General features: G+C 35.6%; 1 protein-coding gene across 1 annotated transcript in view; it reads left to right on the top strand.

Moving 5' to 3' along the window:
* KNL1 (kinetochore scaffold 1) overlaps nucleotides 1–19,713 on the top strand; it is a 63,141-nt gene that overhangs the window by 627 nt on the left and 42,801 nt on the right. Inside the window, exons 2-7 of the mRNA XM_029239818.1 lie at nucleotides 102–106; nucleotides 4,535–4,582; nucleotides 5,658–5,697; nucleotides 7,650–7,715; nucleotides 11,860–11,921; nucleotides 19,286–19,338. Of these exons, the coding sequence (XP_029095651.1) occupies nucleotides 4,548–4,582; nucleotides 5,658–5,697; nucleotides 7,650–7,715; nucleotides 11,860–11,921; nucleotides 19,286–19,338 (256 nt within the window). The 5' untranslated portion in view covers nucleotides 102–106; nucleotides 4,535–4,547. The remainder of the gene's footprint in view (nucleotides 1–101; nucleotides 107–4,534; nucleotides 4,583–5,657; nucleotides 5,698–7,649; nucleotides 7,716–11,859; nucleotides 11,922–19,285; nucleotides 19,339–19,713) is intronic.

Genomic DNA, 19,713 nt, shown 5'->3' with positions numbered 1-19,713 from the left:
AGTACACCACAAATAAGTTTTTAAAAAGTCTTCCTCTGTCCATTATTAGGCCAGAGTTAAGGAGTCTTTTCTTGCTGTTTATCTCAATACTGGAGTTTAAGAAAAAGTTCTTAAAAAAATACATTGCCGATTGGAATTTTGAAGATAGGTTTATAGAGAGATGACAGAGAAGACCAAAGCAGAACTTACTCTAGGTATTAAGATTGAAGTTTTCGGTTTAGTTGAATAAGTCGAATTCCTCAGATTTGTATTGGGTTCTTTGTTGTCTTGTGCCAGGGCTGGGAGCGGATGATTGAGCCCCTCATCTAGAGTTTACAGTCCAGAACGGGAAAGAATTAATATACACAGACAACTACAAAACAGGACAATGTAAAGGATCATAGGACATTCTAAAGGAATATGGGAGCACAGAAAAGGTTATCTGATGCTTTTTGGCAATGGAGACTAAAGGAGGCTTCTTGGAGAAAGTGGTATTTGAGGTGGAACTTGAAGGGAAGAATGATTTATAGAGATGAGGAGTTAATGTAAGATTTTGCTAATTAAAGTTTGGGTTCAAAGCAGTATAATTCTTTTTGACTATGTGAATGGCTAGGAATGTTTACAAGATTGACAAATAGATGTAAACTGAGTAAAAGTATTTGGAGTGGTAGTATTAATGATGTGTTTGATGCTAAGTAAGAGATGGTAGAAGACACTCTAGATATTGTTAGTAGGACAGTGCTGGCCAATAAAACTTTCATTGTTAATGGTAATGTTTTATTTCTGCACTAACACGGTACTCATTAGTCCCATGTGATGAACACCTGCAATGTGTCTATTGTAACAAGAACTATATTGTAAATTTTATTTCATTTTAATTAATTTAAATTTTAATTAATTTAAATTTAAATGATATAGACTCTAGACCTGTTCTGTATTGGACAGCACAGATCTAGAATCTATATCATTGGACACTATGAAATATATTAATTCTAGATAGTGGTGAAGTAAATGAAGGAGTGGACAAATAGCTAGATAGTAGATTTTCAGGTTTTGCAGGCTCCATGGTCTACATGATCTCTGTCACATTTCTTCTTTCTATGCTATTTTTTTGTTCTCTGTAACTGATTTAAAATGTAAAAAACTACTGTTAAAGGCCCATTTGGCCCAGCAGCTGTAGTTTGTGGACCTCTGGATTATTTAGACTAGTAGTTCCCAAATTTTCTTGGCTCATTGTGCCCCTAGGACAAAAGAAATACCTAACAGTTCTATCAATATTTATTAAGTGCTTAGGTCCAAACAATTTTAGAAGTTGTTGTTAAGTGATTCTACCTGCTTAGTAGCCATCTGAAAAAAATAATATACATAAATTGAAGTAAAAGATAATATTTTAATTTTATTCATAAATACAATTATTTACTAATTGGATATGTGTGCCTGTTGAATATTGCACACCTTTTAGATTTTGGAATCAGATTGGATACTGCCACCCTCATTTCCAGTACCACATTGATCAAAAGTACTTGCTTTATATCACAGGAACTGCCAAAAATCCAGCTTTGCGATAATATGTTATCAAAACTAATGTAATGTAAATGGGTACTATTTTGAGCTAGCAGTGATGTATAGATGTTGAGAATTGTTGTTTCTCTCAAAAGTTCAAAATATCCCAGAACACCTTTGTGAGTAAGCTGTAGCACCCCTACCTGTGTGCCAAGTGCACAGTTCTGGAACCAATCAGTAATCAATTAATGTGACAGTGATCAAAAGTTCAACCATAATAGCATTTTACACGTGAAGCTTAATGTGAGAACCTGGAGTCTCCTGTTTCTGTTGGAGGTGGAACTTACAGATATGTACTGAATAGAATATTTTTAAAAGAGGACATCAATAAGCTTTGAATCTTATTACTTAATCAAGTGCCAGCTGGTCTGCAGGCTAAACAAGAATGATGCACGATGACTGTTTCAAACAATGAAGATGTTTAGGTGATCCTGATTTGATAGTATTTACTTTTTTTTTTTTTGCGGTACGCGGGCCTCTCACTGTTGTGGCCTCTCCCATTGCGGAGCACAGGCTCCGGATGCGCAGGCTCAGCGGCCATGGCTTACGGGCCTAGCCGCTCTGCGGCATGTGGGATCTTCCCGGACCGGGGCACGAACCTGCATCCCCTGCATCGGCAGGCGGACTCTCAACCACTGCGCCACCAGGGAAGCCCGTATTTACTATTTTTAATCTGTGAATTTTTAATATATCACTGAATTTGAAAATATTTCCAAAAGAAGAAAAAAATGCAAGACATAGATCATGAAGCCCCCAAAATAATATTTTTAATTTAAAAATTTAAGCTATTACATACTATCCTCTTTCCCAAAAGCAACCACCTTCACTACTTTAAGTTAGTTATTTTGTATCGAAAGAAAGCTCTATTGGGACTTCCCTGGTGGCACAGTGGTTAAGAATCCACCTGCCAATGCAGTGGACATGGGTTCGAGCCCTAGTCTGGGAAGATCACATATGCTGCGGAGCAACTAAGCCCATGTGCCACAACTAATGAGCCTGCGCTCTAGAGCCCTCGAGCCACAACTACTGAGCCCGAGCACCACAACTACTAAAGCCCCTGCACCCTAGAGCCTGCATGCTGCAACTACTGAAGCCCGCACACCTAGAGCCCGTGCTCCGCAACAAGAGAAGCCACCGCAATGAGAAGTCCACACACTGCAACAAAGAGTAGCTCCCGTTCGCCACAACTAGAGAAAGCCCATGAGCAGCAGTGAAGACCCAAAGCAACCAAAAAAAAAAAAACCTCTCTTATCTGCAACCACCTCCACCTGCATCCGGAGCCTGTGCTCCGCAACGGGAGAGGCCACAGCAGTGAGAGGCCTGTGTACCGCAAAAAAATAAATAAATAAAATTAAATTAAATAAAAAATAAAAATATTATTTTAAGTAGATACAGGTGTTATCTGTGAACAGGAGGTAAGTGAAACCAGAAGAATGGATAAACAGACTGAGAAAGTGATGGAGGACAAAAGGAGAGGGTCAGAGATCAAATCCTAGAAGATACCCATCACCTTATATCTATATTAACAGCTAATTAAATAAATCAATACTGAAAAATAAGCAGACTTTCACTTCAGGTTCAAGTTCATTATGAAGTATTCTTTAATTTGACTTGTTATATATGATGAAAGCATGTAAAATAAGATATCTTTTAAGTACCTGTTTTTTTGTTGTTTTGGTTTTTTACTTATTGCTAAAAGTGTAAGAACATTGATTCTGACAGTTTGTGTATGTGGTATTTTATTTTTTTCTAGGTAAGTATTTTAGTCTTTTTATCTATCTATCCATCTATTTATTTATTTTTGGCTGCCCTGGGTCTTTGTTGCGGTGCGCTGGCTTCACGTTGTAGTAGATTCTCTTGTTGCGGAGCACGGGCTCTAGGCGCGTGGGCTCCAGTAGTTGTGGCACGTGGGCTCAGTAGTTGTGGCTCGCGGGCTCTAGAGTGCAGGCTCAGTAGTTGTGGCGCACGCTTAGTTGCTCTGTGGCATGTGGGATCTTCCCGGACCAGGACTCACACCCATGTCTCCTGCCTTGGCAGGCGGATTCTTAACCACTGTGCCACCAGGGAAGTCCATATGTATGTGGTATTAATTTAGTATTTAGTAGAAATGCTCATATTGTTGAGTCAGAATCTCTAGCTATTCTGTTTTTTGAAATCTGCAATGGAATTTTTTCTTACCCAGGGATAAAGTTCTAAGGTTAAAATGCATAAAGTGAAAATATAGGTATGGATAGGTAGGAGATAAGACCAGTTAAAGAAACTTCAGGTTATGCTTCTTATTGCACACTCTTTCCAAGACAGATACTCATTGAGTGAAATTGTAAACATAATCAACTACGCTGTTTAAAATGTTTTTTCCCCCAATTATTTATTTATTTATTTTGGCTGCCCCAGCTCTTTGTTGCAGCATGCAGACTTAGTTGCAGAAGGATAAGGGATCTAGTTCCCCAACCAGAGATCGAACCTGGGCCCCCTGCCTTGGGAGTGCAGAGTCTTACCCACTGGACCACCAGGGAAGCCCCTAAAATGTTATTTTTATGCCTTAAATTTTTTTTGCTCGAGTACTTAAAGTTAAATTTTCATAAGATAAATATGCATTTATGCAAATCCACTTTATGCAAATATCAGTATTTTGATAGCTGATTGACCATATTTTGAGATTGAATTATTATATAATCCATAAACTCATATAAACTAGGACAGACTTTTATTTGAACCGTTAAAGTCCATATCATTCCAATCAGAGTTAGTCACTGATTTCCTCTTGAATATGAGAATTTTCTAGGATTGGTCATTATTAGAGAATAGTTTAAAATCCTCAAAATTTCTCATGTTTCATAGCCCCATAGTGAAGTTTTTACTTTTTTTGGCTCTCCCACAGAAAGTAATCCTGAAATTACAACTCTGCTCTGCTCTTAATCTCTTCACAGATTACAACTTCTCTTCCTTTTTTCTCACCTTTTCTCATATTGTGTATTTGTTACAGAAACAGTTTTTCTTCGAAAATGGATGGGATGTCTTCAGAGGCTAATGAAGAAAAGTAAGTTTGGGAAATGCAGCTAAAAATGTTCAGCTCTTTATCAGGGAAAGATACTTTTCCAATTAGTAAGACATGTTTATAACTTCTGAAATGTTTTCCCAGTCTGTTCCAGGGAAAAGAAGTAAATGTTACAAGGTCACAGCACTCCCTGCCATATCTTTATATAAACTCATCTAGAGTCAAAACTGAGAGGGACTTTAGAGACCACTTCCTATCTCTTCAATTTAAGGATGAGAAAATTGAGGCCCGAAGAAATGAAATGATTTGTCTAAAGTTGGCATCACAAACTAGTGGCAGTTTACAGCCTACAGGCATATATATATATGACAAAGAAAAAATTGTCGAAACAATAAACAATGTTTTTTAATTTTTGAATTAATTGCCAAAATTTCAAGATTTCATACAATAATTAGATTTTCAGCTTTTCCTGAAAAATCAAGTGGTGCAACACTGGGCTCATATTCTTGCTTGGCAACAACCAACCTGAGCAGAGTACATAATAGCTGTGATGATCAAACCAGGCAGGAAGGAAACCAGACTAAGTTGTCTGTTTGGCTACCACAGCCAGTTGAATATTCAAAACCTGCTCTAAAAATCACACTGTAGTAAAACCAGAACTAGAGTCTCTTGATTCATGGTCCATCTATCTCTTTTTTTTTTTTTTTGGCTGCACTGCAGCTTGCAGGATCTTAGTTCCCTGACCAGGGATTGAACCACGGCTATAGCAGTGAAAGCACTGAGTCCTAACCACTGGACCGCCAGAGAATTCCCTTTCTTTTTTTTTTTTTTCTTTTGGTCCATTTATCTTATAATTATGCTTATATAAATCAATATGGTAAATTATGTTTTACTGATTGTTTTTCAAGAGATATTCTTATGGTATACCATATGTATTTTAAAACACTGACTTTCTAAATACTGAATTTAAGTCTTATAATATAAATTTTATTAAGTGAAAGTGACGCCAAGTGTTAAGTGATGACCAATTTAAAAGCACGTAAGGGATGTTGTAATGATGGGTGTTAGAAATTCAGTTTTTTACCGCTATGTATGTAAATTTTTTTTCCTCTTTCAGTGACAATGTAGAGAGACCTGTTAGAAGACGACATTCCTCAGTAAGAAACACTTATTTGAGCTAATAATTGTTACCTTTTATTGAATAATGTCTACATACCACAGTAATTTTGAATGACATCACCATCCCAACCCCCCTGGCTTCTATTGCTCTCTGGATAAAGACTCAAATATTTAACCTGGGCTTCCCTGGTGGCACAGTGGTTGAGAGTCCACCTGCCGATGCAGGGGCACAGGTTCGTGCCTTGGTCTGGGAAGATCCCACATGCTGTGGAGCGGCTGGGCCCGTGAGCCATGGCCGCTGAGCCTGCGCATCCGGAGCCTGTGCTCTGCAACAGGAGAGGCCACAACAGTGAGAGGCCCGCATACCACAAAAAAAAAAAAAAAAATTTAACCTGATTACACAATTCTGTAAATATACTAAAATTCCTATTTTATGGGTTTCTTGGTAATTTAATACATTCTGTGCTGTGTAAATTATACTTTAATAAAGCTGTTTAAAAAATATATTTAAATGTATACAAAGCTGTAGCAAGACACACAATAATCCAACTCAAACCGATTTAAGCACAAAATTGATTGGGTTATGAAATTGAAAAAATCCAGAGATAGGGATGATGTTAGGCACAATTTAACCAATCAGGTGTTCCAACAGTAGCACCAGAGGTTGTAGGGTACTTTCACTGTAAGCATCTTTGCCACAAACACTTTTGCCACATAACTAATTGGCAGCAGTGCAGTTTAGCTGTAAAGGTTAAATAACTAATTGATAGTTTGATTTCATTTCTTCATTGATGCAGTACTCTCATTTTTATATTACATAAATCTGAGATACGCCAAGGTCTCCAAGGCAGAGTTGAACCCATTTCTCCCACAGAATTTTGGAACATCTCTCAGCAGACATATGGCATTATGCCAAGAACAAACAACAGTGTGGAAGGGTTTTATAATGCAATACAAAGCTCAGTTACAAATATGTATCCTAGTATTTGGAAACTGATAATTTGTCTTAATGAATAAAGAAATTTTAAAGAAAATGAAAAAGCGTGATGCCAAATGAAGGGAACGAATCAATAAACTAAAAAATGTATAAAATACTATGAGCAAAAGACAGAAGGCAAGTGCTTAGGTACAACCCACAAAATAAAATCAGTTATTTGCTCAGTATTGCCACACATTTTAAATGTATTCAAGTATTTCATATCTTGCAATAAAGTCTTTAACTTTCTTATTCATTTTTCATGTTTCATTATGTCCTCTTTAATGTCCCTCTTTTATCTTTTATAGCAAAATTGCCTTACGGCCAGTTAGTTATGCAGCAAAAATGTTTGCAGCAAAGATGTCTGTGACAAATATGCTTATGGTGAAAGTACTGGACATGATCACCAGTACTAGGATTTCATTTTTTTTACTCTGATCCCTTTCTCTGGGTAATCTCCATTATCAGAACGGGCTCTCCCTCTGTGATTACTACAGTACATCTAGCTCTCCCAACTTCCAGGTTCAAGTCCTACATGAAAAATAGTGTCTATTTCCTCAGGATAAAACACAAAGGAAACAGAATACTCAGGATTGAATCATGTTGGCTTGATTGTCTTGACCGTATCTTGATATGGGTCAAGTCCTCATTACCAAACCGGTCACTATTGACAAAAGAATATCATGTGCAGATTGTTCTCAGCCAGGGCTACCTGTTGAACCTAGAGTCGGAGTAGAGCTTTACTGAGACCACATGGGATGAGAGTAGGCAAAATAATTGGGGAATGTGGGCAAGGAGAAGGGAATAGATGCCGAATATTTAAAGCAGCCACAAAGTATACCACTGAGCAATATGAGTTTGAGGAGTTTTAGAGGTTTTTACAGGAATTTTAGCATCTCTACCTTTCTGCTCATGGTATAACTTGAAGTGATTATTAATAGACATTGCAGATTTTCTTGAATAATTCTGTTCTAGATTTTGAAATGCAGATTTTCTTGAATAATTCTGTTCTAGATTTTGAAACCCCCAAGGAGTCCTCTTCAGGACCTCAGAGGTGGGAATGGGAATGAAACTGTTCAGGTAAGTCTCTGGTACAAATGCTTTATAGATGACTATTTTCAGTGATTTTTTTTTTTTTTTTCTTTTGCGGCACGTGGGCCTCTCACTGTTGTGGCCTCTCCCGTTGCGGAGCACAGGCTCCGGATGCGCAGGCTCAGCGGCCATGGCTCACAGGCCCAGCCGCTCCGCGGCATGTGGGATATTCCCAGACCGGGGCACGAACCCATGTCCCCTGCATTGGTAGGCAGACTCTCAACCACTGCACCACCACGGAAGCCCTCAGTGATATATATATATATATTTTTTTTGTCAGTGATATTTTTAATAGTTAGAAACTTTATTAGCTATATGAAGGGAGAATGTCATAAATGATTCTCAACTGAATATGTACAAGTAAGCATCCCATGGCCTTAAGGTTAAAATTCAAACACTTGAGCAAGCTGGCACTCTTGATTTTTAACCCCTATTTGCTTTTCCAGACTTCTTTCTTGCCACTCTTATACATGTATCTCACCATTCAGAACTGTTTACCATTCCCCAAACAGACATGAACTGTCAAGCCTGCAGGTATTTACATGTGATGTTACCTCTGTCTAGATGGCTAGTCCCTCATTCTTCATTTATCTGCCAATATTTTATTAAAAATTTTTTTTTCAAACACTGAAAAGTAGAAAGAATTTTAGGGTGAATGTTCATATAGTCATTACCTAGATTCTATAATTAATATTTTATCATACTTGGTTTATCATATATTTTTAGTCCTCTATTTTTAAGATTTATTAATTAATTTTGGCTGCGTTGGGTCTTCGTTGCTGCACATGGGCTTTCTCTAGGTGCGGCGAGCGGGGGCTACTCCTCGTTGCGGTGTGCAGACTTCTCATTGCGGTGGCTTCTTTTGTTGTGGAGCATGGGCTCTAGGCACATGGGCTTCAGTAGTTGTGGCTCACAGGCTTAGTTGTTCCGTGGCATGTGGAATCTTTCTGGACCAGGGCTCGAACCTGTGTCCTCTGCATTGGCAGGCGGATTCTTAACCACTGCGCCACCAGGGAAGCCCTGTAGTCCTGTTTCTCTGGTAATTCCTATTTGTTTTCAAGACTCAGTTTTGGTATCATTTCTCTCAGAAAATCATCCCTTAACACCTTCTATTGTAATTGTTTACTAATGTCCATTCTAAATTGAGAACTCTCTGAGGTCAGGACTTCGTTATGTGTTTTTTAATATATTATGCCTGGTATATAGTTCATTTTTAGTACATTTTGTTGATGGATGAAATGCATATAGTTTTGGAGACCATATAATTCTGAGTGCTTACACTACTTCTGCCTCTCTTATCTTTCTATTTCTCAAATACATCAAGCCTTTCCCTGCCTCAGGGCCTTTGCACATGCTCTGCCTAGAATGTTTTCCCTCTGCCCAACTCTTCATCTGACTACTAACTAATCCTTCAGGTCTCAACTTAAATGTACTTCCTCAAAGAAATCTTCCATGATTATCAGGCTAAATTATTTTTTTATATACAGTTTTTATTCACACCACTCATTACACTTTGAATTTTATATTTTTGTGGATTTTTTGTTTTAATCTGTTTCACCATTAATCTGCATTAGAGTAAGGACTGTATTGTTTCCTTTACCAGCCTTTTTCCATCACTCAGCACGGGATTTGGTATGTGTGGGTTTTTTTAATTTAATGAATGTTTGAATGAGTAAATTACAGATTCATAGACTCATAGAGCTTTAAAAACAACAGGACCTCAATACTAATCTTGAATCTAGTTCCTTCATTATATAGATGAGAAATATGAGGTCCAGAGATGTTAAATGTTTTGTCTAGGCCCACACAGTTAGTGGCAAACTTCAAACTGGAGCTCTAATCTCCTAATTTCTAACTCAGTGCTCTTTCCAATATACCACACAAATTTCAGGGGTTTTTAGTAAGAAATATAGTAGTATTTACTATGTCCATAATATTGTCATTATTAAGCTCAAAGCTGCCTGTAGTGTCTGCCAAAGATCTTAACAGAGAGGATGATTCTTTGTTTTAACAAAACTTGTCCTCAGTTATCCAGAATTAGCACAGTTAAAATTCTCTATGTATTTCATTTGTTTTTGTCTTTTGCTTTTTGTGTTCGGTATCTACGTGAGTAAAAATGTTTGCCGTTGTTAAGGAAGATGAGGGAAAATAAAAGTAGTATATTATAATGAAAAGATGCTCAGCATCACTAATCATTAGGGAAATGCAAATCAAAACCACAGTAAGATATCAACTCATACCCATTAGGATGACTACTATTAAAAACAGAAAACAAACAGAAAATAGAAAGTGTTGGCTAGGATGTGGAGTAATTGGAACCCTTGTGCACTGTTGGTGGGAATGTAAATGGTGCAGCTGCTGTAAAAAACAGTGGTTCCTCCAAAAATTAAAATAGAATTACCATATGATCCAGCAATTCCACTTCTGGGTGTATACCCAAAAGAATTGAAAGCAGGGTCTTGAAGATATATATACCACTGTTCATAGCAGTGATATTCACAGTAGCCAAAAGGTGGAAGCAACCCAGAGTCCTTTGATAGATGAATGGATAAACAAAATGTGGCGTCTATGGAATATTATTCAGCCTTAAATAAAGAAGGAAGATGCAAGAGGGAGGAGATATGGGGATATATGTGTATGTATAGCTGATTCACTTTGTTGTAAAGCAGAAACTAACACATCATTGTAAAGCAATTATACTCCAATAAAGATGTTAAAAAAAAAAGGAAATTCTGATATATACTGCAACATGGATGAACCTTGAGGACATTATGTTAAGTGAAATAAACCAGTCACAAAAAGACAAATACTTTATAAATTACACTTATGAAGTACCTACAATAGTCATATTCATAGAGACAGAACGTAAAATTGTGGTTGTGGGGAGGTTGGTGGGGAAAAGGAGGAATTGTTTAATGGATATACAATTTCAGTTTTGCAACATGAAAAGATTTCTGGAGATTGGTTGCACGACCATATAGAGGTACTTAACACTACTGAAGTGTACACTTAAAAACAGTTAAGGACTTCCCTGGTGGCGCAGTGGTTGGGAATCCGCCTGCCAATGCAGGGGACGCCAGTTCGAGCGCTGGTCCAGGAAGATCTCACATGCCGCAGAGCAGCTAAGTCCGTGAGCCACAACTACTGAAGCCCGCACGTCTAGAGCCCATGTTCCACAACAAGAGAAGCCACCGCAATGAGAAGCCCGTGCACCGCAATGAGATAAATAAATTAATTTAAAAATCAGTTAAGATGCTTCAGTATGTTATGCTAAGTAAAATAGTCACAGAAGGAAAAATACTACATGATTCCACTTATATGAGGTGTCTAAAATAGTCAAACTCATGGAAGCAGAGAAGAGAACAGTGGTTGCCAGGGACAGAGAGGAGGGGGAAATGGGGAGTTGCTAATCAACGGTATAAAGTTTCAGTTATGCAAAATGAATGAATTCTAGAGATCCACTGTACAACACTATTGCTATAGTTAACAGTATTGTATCGTACACTTAAAAATCTGTTAAAAGGGTAGATTAATTGTTCTTACCACAACAAAATTTAAAAAAATTTTTTTTAATTTTATTTTTTTGTACAGCAGGTTCTTATTAGTTATCCATTTTATACATATTAATATATATATGTCAATCCTAATCTCCCAATTCATCACACCACCCCCCCAAAATCAAAATTCTTAAAAGTGGCTAAGATGGTAAATTTTATGTGAATTGTATTTTACCGCAATTAAAAAAAATTTTTTAATCTTGAAAATAGTATAGTAAGGTTACCATAATAGGCAACATATCACTTGTTTTGTTCCCAGTCTTTCTTCTACTTAATTGCAAAATAACCATTCATTTAAAGGAGAGAGAAAAGGTAAGGGATAGTAATCACCTTCCTTAAAAATGTTGTTTTTGTCACTGTGCTTATTTTCACATTGAAAATCATATTCATGTTAAGCGCTTCTATACTGGAATTTTTTGGAGAATCAGATTAGTTATGAAAATTAATGATATCACATTAATTCAGAATAAGAACTGGTCTCTGTCTATCATAATCTTGGAGACCTAATTCACAGTGGTTTCATTAAAAATCATACCATATAAAAAAAAATCATACCATATATTCTCTGCCCTTAGGAATCCAATGCTTTGAGAAATAAGAAAAACTCTCGTCGAGTCAGCTTTGCAGATACTATAAAGTAAGTTGAAAAGAAAAATAATTAAAATGTTACAGGTAATACTTTTTGTGTGTCACACCAAATGTGTTGGTACTAACTGATTTGGATAATTTGTGTTTCAATTAGAGAAGCTTTAGAAAATTGTTATTTAAAAGGCTGTTATGCTTAAAAGAGAAACATTGAAAGCATCCCCTTCACAGTCCAGAACAAAACAACTATGTCTTACGGCTGCTATTTAACATTGTATTGGAGGTGCTAACCAACAAAAAAAAACTAGAGAAACAAAATGGAGTTACAAAAATTGGAAAGATGGGGATAAATCTGTCACCTTTGCAGATTAAATAATTGAATATTAGGAAAATCCAAGAATATCAATTGAAATACCTCTGTAAACAGGAAGTAGCAGGATACAAAATTAATATTTAGAAATTAATATATTTCCTATATAAAAATAATAACCAGATAGAATGTAAATGTCCTTTTTCCATTATATTATATTTAGTTGCTGTAAATTTAATAATAAAAGAATATAAACTGTACAGGGATTTCCCTGGTGGTCCAGTGGTTAGGACTCCGCACTTCCACTGCAGGGGACACAAGTTCGATCCCTGGTCGGGGAACTAAGATCCCAGATGCCCTGTGGCATGGCCAAAAAAAGGGGAAAAAAAAGAATTGTGCAAATGAAGACAAGTTTCTGAATAAAAAGATTTAACATCATAAAGATATCACTTCTCCCTAAGTTATTAATTTAATGTAATTCTTATATGTAATGTTTTTATGATTATTTTCTTGATGCTGAGCAGTATATTTGTATTTCCTCATTGATTGAAGAGTTGTTTAATTGAGAATTTTAACATTCATATCTAGGTGGTAAAGACATCTTGTGGTCATTAATTTTCAGTTATATTGTAGTGAGAGAATGCTAATTGGTATTATTTTGATTTTTATTGAAATTTTCTGTGTGGTCTTGTATATGATCAGTTTCTGTGAATGATCCATCCACTTGAACAGAAGATACATTTTGTATTTTAGGGTGTAGAATTTGATATATATCAAATATATCCATTTTATGCATGTTATTTGGGTCTTCTGTAATTTTATATAATTTTAGTCACTTTAATCTGCATGAATTATGAGAGAGGTAAATTAGTCTGTAACTGACAGTGCATCCTACTCTTTCCAGTAGTTCTTCTTTATGAATGTTTATTCTATGTTTATTGGTGCATAGTCATCACTGTTATATCTTCATTTGGGATTGCACTTTCTAGCATTATGAAATATTCATCCTTGCTTTATTGCTTTTTGACCCAAATTCTACCTAGACTGATGTTAAATTTTCTGCCTTTGTTATATTTTTGTTTTCATTTTTGTGGTATATCTTTGTGTAATGTTTGACCATGTATGAGCAATGGTAAAGTTAGTCTATTTCCTCTCTCCCAACCCAATTTTACTTAATAATATACTTTTGTACTATTAAATATGCTTAAACTTCAAATAAAACTTCATTGTATTATATGATATCCTTTGGCATTTATAATGGATGAAGTTATTGGCCTACTTCTTCCTCTCATTTTCTCCCCCCATTCCCTACCCATCTTTTTTTAAAATTTTATTTATTTATTTATTACTTATTTTGGCCACGCTGGGTCTTCGTTGCAGCGTGTGGGCTTCTCTTGTTGTGGTATGCGGGCTCTAGAGTGCATGGGCTCAGTAGTTGCGACGTGTGGCTCTCGTTGGGGCATGCGGGCTTAGTTGCAGTATGTGGGATCTTAGTTCCCTGACCAGGAATCGAACGTGGTCCCCCTGCATTGGGAGCACGAAGTCTTAACCACTGGACTACCAGGGAAGTTCTTCCCTCACCCCACCTTTTTTTTAAGTTGTATTATATCTCTTTCTCCCTTTCTCTCACTCTCTTATCTCTCTATCTCTCTCTCTGGGTATTTGACATTAGGTCATCTGTCACATTTGTGTCTTAGTTGTATTCTATATATTTAAATGTTCACATCAGTTCTATTACTATAGTTGCCCTAATTATCTCTTGGTTGGCCAAAGCTTTTTCTCTTATGTTTTCCCAAGAAAGGCTCATTGAAGCCATACTCCCCGAGTTCTTGGGCGCTCAGACTGTTAGTCATAGCCTTTATACTTGAAGATTTAGCTGGATATAAAATCTTAAGTTCACATTTTCTTTTTTTCACTTTGAATATGTTTTGTTTTGTTTTTGTTTTTGTTTTTTATCAAACACCAAAGTCACTGAGGGTTTTTTTTTGTTTTTGTTTGTTATACAGCAGTTCTTATTAGTTATCTATTTTATACGTATTAGTGTATGTATGTCAATCCCAGTCTCGCAGTTCATCCCACCACCACCCCACATTTTCTTTAAGGAACTTGTTAATGTGATTCTGTTATCTTCTGGCATTGAATGTTTCTATAAACAAGTCAGAGGAGAGCATGATTTTTCCCCCTCATAAACAACTAGATCTTTTTGACAGGCTACCTAACAGATTTTTTTTTCCTTTATCTTTGAAGTTTATTGACTTTACTTGGATACATCTTTATTTTGACTGTTTTGGGTCTTGAATCTTGAATTAACCTTTAAATATCTTTTTCTATTTCATTATTTAAATTTCGTTAGGGACTCCATAATTTAGAAACACAAATTATGTTTAGATTCTTTGCTTTTCTTCTGTATTATTTTCTCTCTTAAGTCCTTTTATTTTCTTTTACTTTGTTCAGTTAAAATTTTTTTCTATGTCCTTTACCATATTTTCCAAGATACTTACTTACCCTTATGTCTCTTCCAGTTTTGCCTTCATTCTGTGATGATTATATTTTTTCTTCTGCTTCTTTCATGAGTTTCATCTATTTGTGTGTCATTTCCTGTTTTCTTACCATCTTTTCCTTGAGTTCTTGTATTTCTGCTTTCATTTCTGTCTTTGATAGAGATGATTGATTTGTTATGTTTTTTAAGTCCATAAAAAACTGTATGCATACAATTTTCATTTTCTCTGGGACAACATTTTTCTGAGTGTTTTTCTTAAGTTATGTTATACTTTGCTTTCTTTTAATCTTATGGTGTCCTTATAGATTGTATACTTTTTACTCATCATTGAATGGGTTGGGTTTTCCTGAACCACCTATTTTCAAGACATTTCTGTGGAGGGAGAGGGGGTGTAATGGTGTTCCAGGGTACCTGTCTTTTTGTAAACAGGCTCTCCTTTTAGTTATCATAAAGATAGCTTGTCTACTTCGTATCACCTTCTTCAAATTTTATTTTCTGTATAATTCAGATTTCTTTAACTTGGCCTATTGTGAGGTGAGCTCCTAGATCAATTTAACCTTGAATTTAAACATTTTAGGATGAGGCTTGATTGTTTCTTGTCCAGAAATCTTCCTAGGAAAGTCCTGGGCTTTGAGCTGCATTGTTTCCCATTCCTCATTTGTTCCTCTCTCTCCTCCGAATTCTTTATCTTAACAAACCTTTAGGATCAGACAGATTAAAGAAATTCAATTCTGTATTTGCCATATAAAACATAATTTTGCATTAGGATAAGTTTATAGTTGCCCAGGATTTCAGTTGTGGGGCTATTGGGAACATGTTTTCTTCTTTTCCTTAGAGGAGTAGTAAGTAAATGTTGGTAAGGGGTGAAGAAGGGGGTTCCCACTTAGCTGCAGACTATGTGACATCTTTCTGTTACTGAGTAGTTCCAAACAGTAGGTACCTTCTGAAATATAAATTCATTGTTGTCAATTGATAGTAATTTTAATTGTTTTATACTTCTTTTCTATCCATCTTTTATCCACAAATGAATAAACATCTTCCTGGATAAACATGAGTTGTCAATATTTCATATGTATTGAATTCTGGGAGTGGGGGGTGGGAAAGACATAGTAAGATTTGGTATTATCAGGGAAGACTAGCTATTGCCTGCCAGTAGACTTCCCTAGGTGGTATATTCCTTGGTGACGTTGTTACTGTCTTCCTAGATCTTGCCCTTGGCTTTGCAGACTCCGTATTGTTTTTTTCTGTACCAAAAATGGGCCTATCTCTTAGAGATGGACTTCTACTAAACAGATTCACTAGAGATTTGTGTATAAATAAGAATGCTACTACTAAATATATCATGAGAACCAAATCAAATGAATCAGAACCCTTATTTGAGTAGATCAATACATTCCTTATAGGCATTCTACCTAAGAAAGTAAATTATAATGTAAATATGGCTTGCTGATCATGGAATCTGAACTGTTAGTTATTTGAATGGTTCAGAATGTTTAATGGCACCAGGCTAATGAATCCATGTCCACAGTAGGTACATACACACCGTTGCAAGCCTTGAATGATTCTGTCTGTATACTCCCAGTATACTCCTTGAATAGGTGTGACCAAGGTTTGATTTAACAACTCATTTTCTTCCCTTTGTTTCAGACTGACTTTTCCTTCACGTGCTGTTTTTTTGTTTTTTTGATTTTTTTGGCTGCGCCACTTGGCTTGTGGATCTTAGCTCCCTGACCAGGGATTGAACCCAGGCTACTTGGTGAAAGCACTGAGTCCTAACCACTGGACTGTTAGGGAATTTCCTTACATGTTTTCTTTAGGAATATTAATGTTAATGTAAAAATAACTATTTTAAATTTTCTGTTAAGCATTTGATTGTTCCTTGTGCTGTGTTAGATATTTTTGTGTAAATTACCTTTTATCTTTTGAGTTACTTCCTTGGGATTATAGTCCCCAAAGTAGAATTGCCGGACTTAAAAGAAGCAATGGTTACATAGTCATTATTACATTTTTGTTATTGGTTTTAGTACCTCTAGTAATGTACCTTCTTTTTCCTAAGGCACTGTAAAGATTAGATTTTAGCATTTAATTTTAGCTGATTTTATTGTTATCTTAGTTATTTTAATTTGTACTTTATTTTTCATTACTATTTTTTCTATATTTTGTTCATTTATGCTTTTTTTTCTTCCCATTTTGAAACATTTCATTTTTTATTTCCTTGTCTACCCAGATGATATTGAAGAAAATATTTTAAAGTTTTTGTTTGGTTAAACCCTTTAAATTTTGTGTTATTAAAGCATGTGTCTTTCTTGGTTCATAAATCATTTTTGCAACAGATTGTACCTTTGAAAGCTTTCCTTGTGTCACAGATACTATATAGGTTGAAAAAAAAAATGAGAGAGCAAGGAACAACCATAATTAAGATAAATATCCAGAAAGATAAATATGGAGGAAAGAATTATTTTGCCCTTTCAGTTAGGTGTCTCCATATGTTTGCTAAATATGTTTTATTAATTATATACATTTACAACTTACTCTTTGTCTACCTAATATGTGGTGTTCTAAAATTTGGATCTTAAGGCATCTAAATATATTTCTGCATTTTCTTCTTTGTATTTCTTTCATTTTTTTCCTCTGACTTCTTTTTTTTACATGTAATTTGGTTTATTCATTGTTAGTTTTCATTGATAACTTTCCTCCTACTGTATGATAGCAACCTTGTTTAGTTCTAATACTTTATTGCTATGAAACTTAGTTAATGTGTTGGATGACTTCATAATTATCTTTTCTGTTGTTTGTCCACAGATAATTTTTAGCTGTGAAAATTTTTAATTTGTAACTTACAGGTTGTAGATTGAGTTTAAAATTTTAAAAAATTTAGTCAATAGCCATTTTTTAATAGGGTAGCTCAGCCAATTTACATTTGTTAAAATCAGTACACCTATTCTCCCTGTATTGTTGGTTAAATTTAACTTTATTGTTGCAGATTTTTGTTTTGCATTTAAACAAGAATGGATATTGGATTTTATAAATGTTTTTGACCATCTATTAAAATAACTAGAGTTTTTCCCAGTTTAATCTTTAATATGATAAAACAAATTTTGGGGTGTTGAGTTATCTTAGCATTCCTGGGATAAATCCAGTTCAGTCATAAAATATTCTTTTATTGGGTGGGCCAAAAGGTTCATTCCGTTTTTTCTGTAAGGTGGCTCTAGTAGCACTTAGTGTCTTTAACTTCATTCGAAACAATTTTGTTAGATTGTATGTGACAGCTGTTATATCAGCATGCATTTTAAAAAAGACTTATCAAAATTGGTGAATTTTTGTATAGCCATTTTAATATTGAAGTTGGAAGAAAAAAAGCAACATTTTCGTCATATTATGCTTTATTTCAAGAAGGTAGAAAAGCAAGTGAAACGCAAAAAAAGATTTGTGCAATGTATGGAGACGGTGCTGTGATCGATCGAACGTGTCAAAAGTGGTTTGCGAAGTTTCATGCTAGAGATTTCTCACTGGATGATGCTCCATGGTCAGGTAGACCAGTTGAAGTTGATAGCAATCAAATCGAAACAATAATTGAGAGCAGTCAGCGTTATACCATGAGGGAGATAGCCGACATACTCAAAATATCCAAATCAAGTGTTGAGAATCATTTGCACCAGCTTGGTTATGTGAATAGCTTTGATGTTTGGGTTCCACATAAGTTAAGCAAAAAAACCTTTCTTGACCATATTTCTGCATGCGATTCTCTACTGAAACATAATGAAAATGTTCCATTTTTAAAACAAATTGTGATCGGCAATGAAAAGTGGATACTGTACAATAATGTGGAACGGAAGAGATCTTGGGCAAGTGAAATGAACCACCACCAACCACACCAAAGATGTTGATGTTCTGTATATGGTGGGATTGGAAAGGAGTCCTCTATTATGAGCTTCTTCCAGAAAACCAAATGATTCATTCCAACAAGTACTGCTCCCAATTAGACCAACTGAAAGCAGCACTCGACGAAAAGAGTCCAGAATTAGTGAACAGAAAACGCATAATCTTCCATCAGGGTAACACAAGACTGCATGTTTCTTTCATGACTGGGCAAAAACTGTCAAAACTTGTATGGGAAGTTCTGATTCATCCGCCGTATTCACCAGACATTGCACCTTTGGATTTCCATTCATTTTGGTCTTTACAACATTCTCTTAATGGAAAAAATTTCAATCCCCTGGAAGACTGTAAAAGGCACCTGGAACAGTACTTTGCTCAAAAAGATCCATCTTTTGGGAAGATGGAATTATGAAGTTGCCTGAAAAATGGCAGAAGGTAGTGGAACAAAAAAGGGTAAATACGTTGTTCAATAAAGTCCTTGGTGAAAATGAAAAATGTATCTTTTATTTTTACTTAAAAAACCGAAGGCACTTTTTGGCCTACCCAATAAAACATTGCCAGGGAATTCCATGGCAGTCCAGTGGTTAGGACTCTGTGCTTCCACTGGAGGGGGCACAGGTTCTATCCTTGGTCAGGGAACTAAGATCCTACAAGCCACACTATTTAAAAAAAAAAAAAAAAAAAAAAAAACTTGCAGATTTTCAGTAATCTTTATTTTGTTTTCTAGAGTATTCCAGACAGACCCTCATATGAAAATAGTGAAAAAGTCAGAAATTTCAGGTAAATTTGTTACTGCAATCCCTGCTAAATCTGTTGTCTATATAATTATGCTGTGGTTATCTAACCAGATAATTGGTATAACTTAGTATCCATCTTATTGCTCAAAAAGTGTAACTTGTAGAGTCATGTACCAAAATGTTCATTGCAGCTCTATTTACAATAGCCTGGAGATGGAAACAACCTAAGTGTCCATCATCGGATGAATGGATAAAGAAGATGTGGCACATATACACAATGGAATATTACTCAGCCATAAAAAGAAATGAAATTGAGCTATTTGTAATGAGGTGGATAGACCTAGAGTCTGTCATACAGAGTGAAGTAAGTCAGAAGGAGAAAGACAAATACCGTATGCTAACACACATATATGGAATT

The sequence above is a fragment of the Monodon monoceros genome, unplaced genomic scaffold (assembly GCF_005190385.1).
Source record: "Monodon monoceros isolate NGI ecotype Baffin Bay Population unplaced genomic scaffold, NGI_Narwhal_1 Super_Scaffold_21, whole genome shotgun sequence".
NCBI classification, from domain to species: domain Eukaryota; kingdom Metazoa; phylum Chordata; class Mammalia; order Artiodactyla; family Monodontidae; genus Monodon; species Monodon monoceros.
The sequence above is the reverse complement of the archived record's forward strand: the minus strand, read 5'-3'. Positions and strand labels throughout refer to the sequence as shown.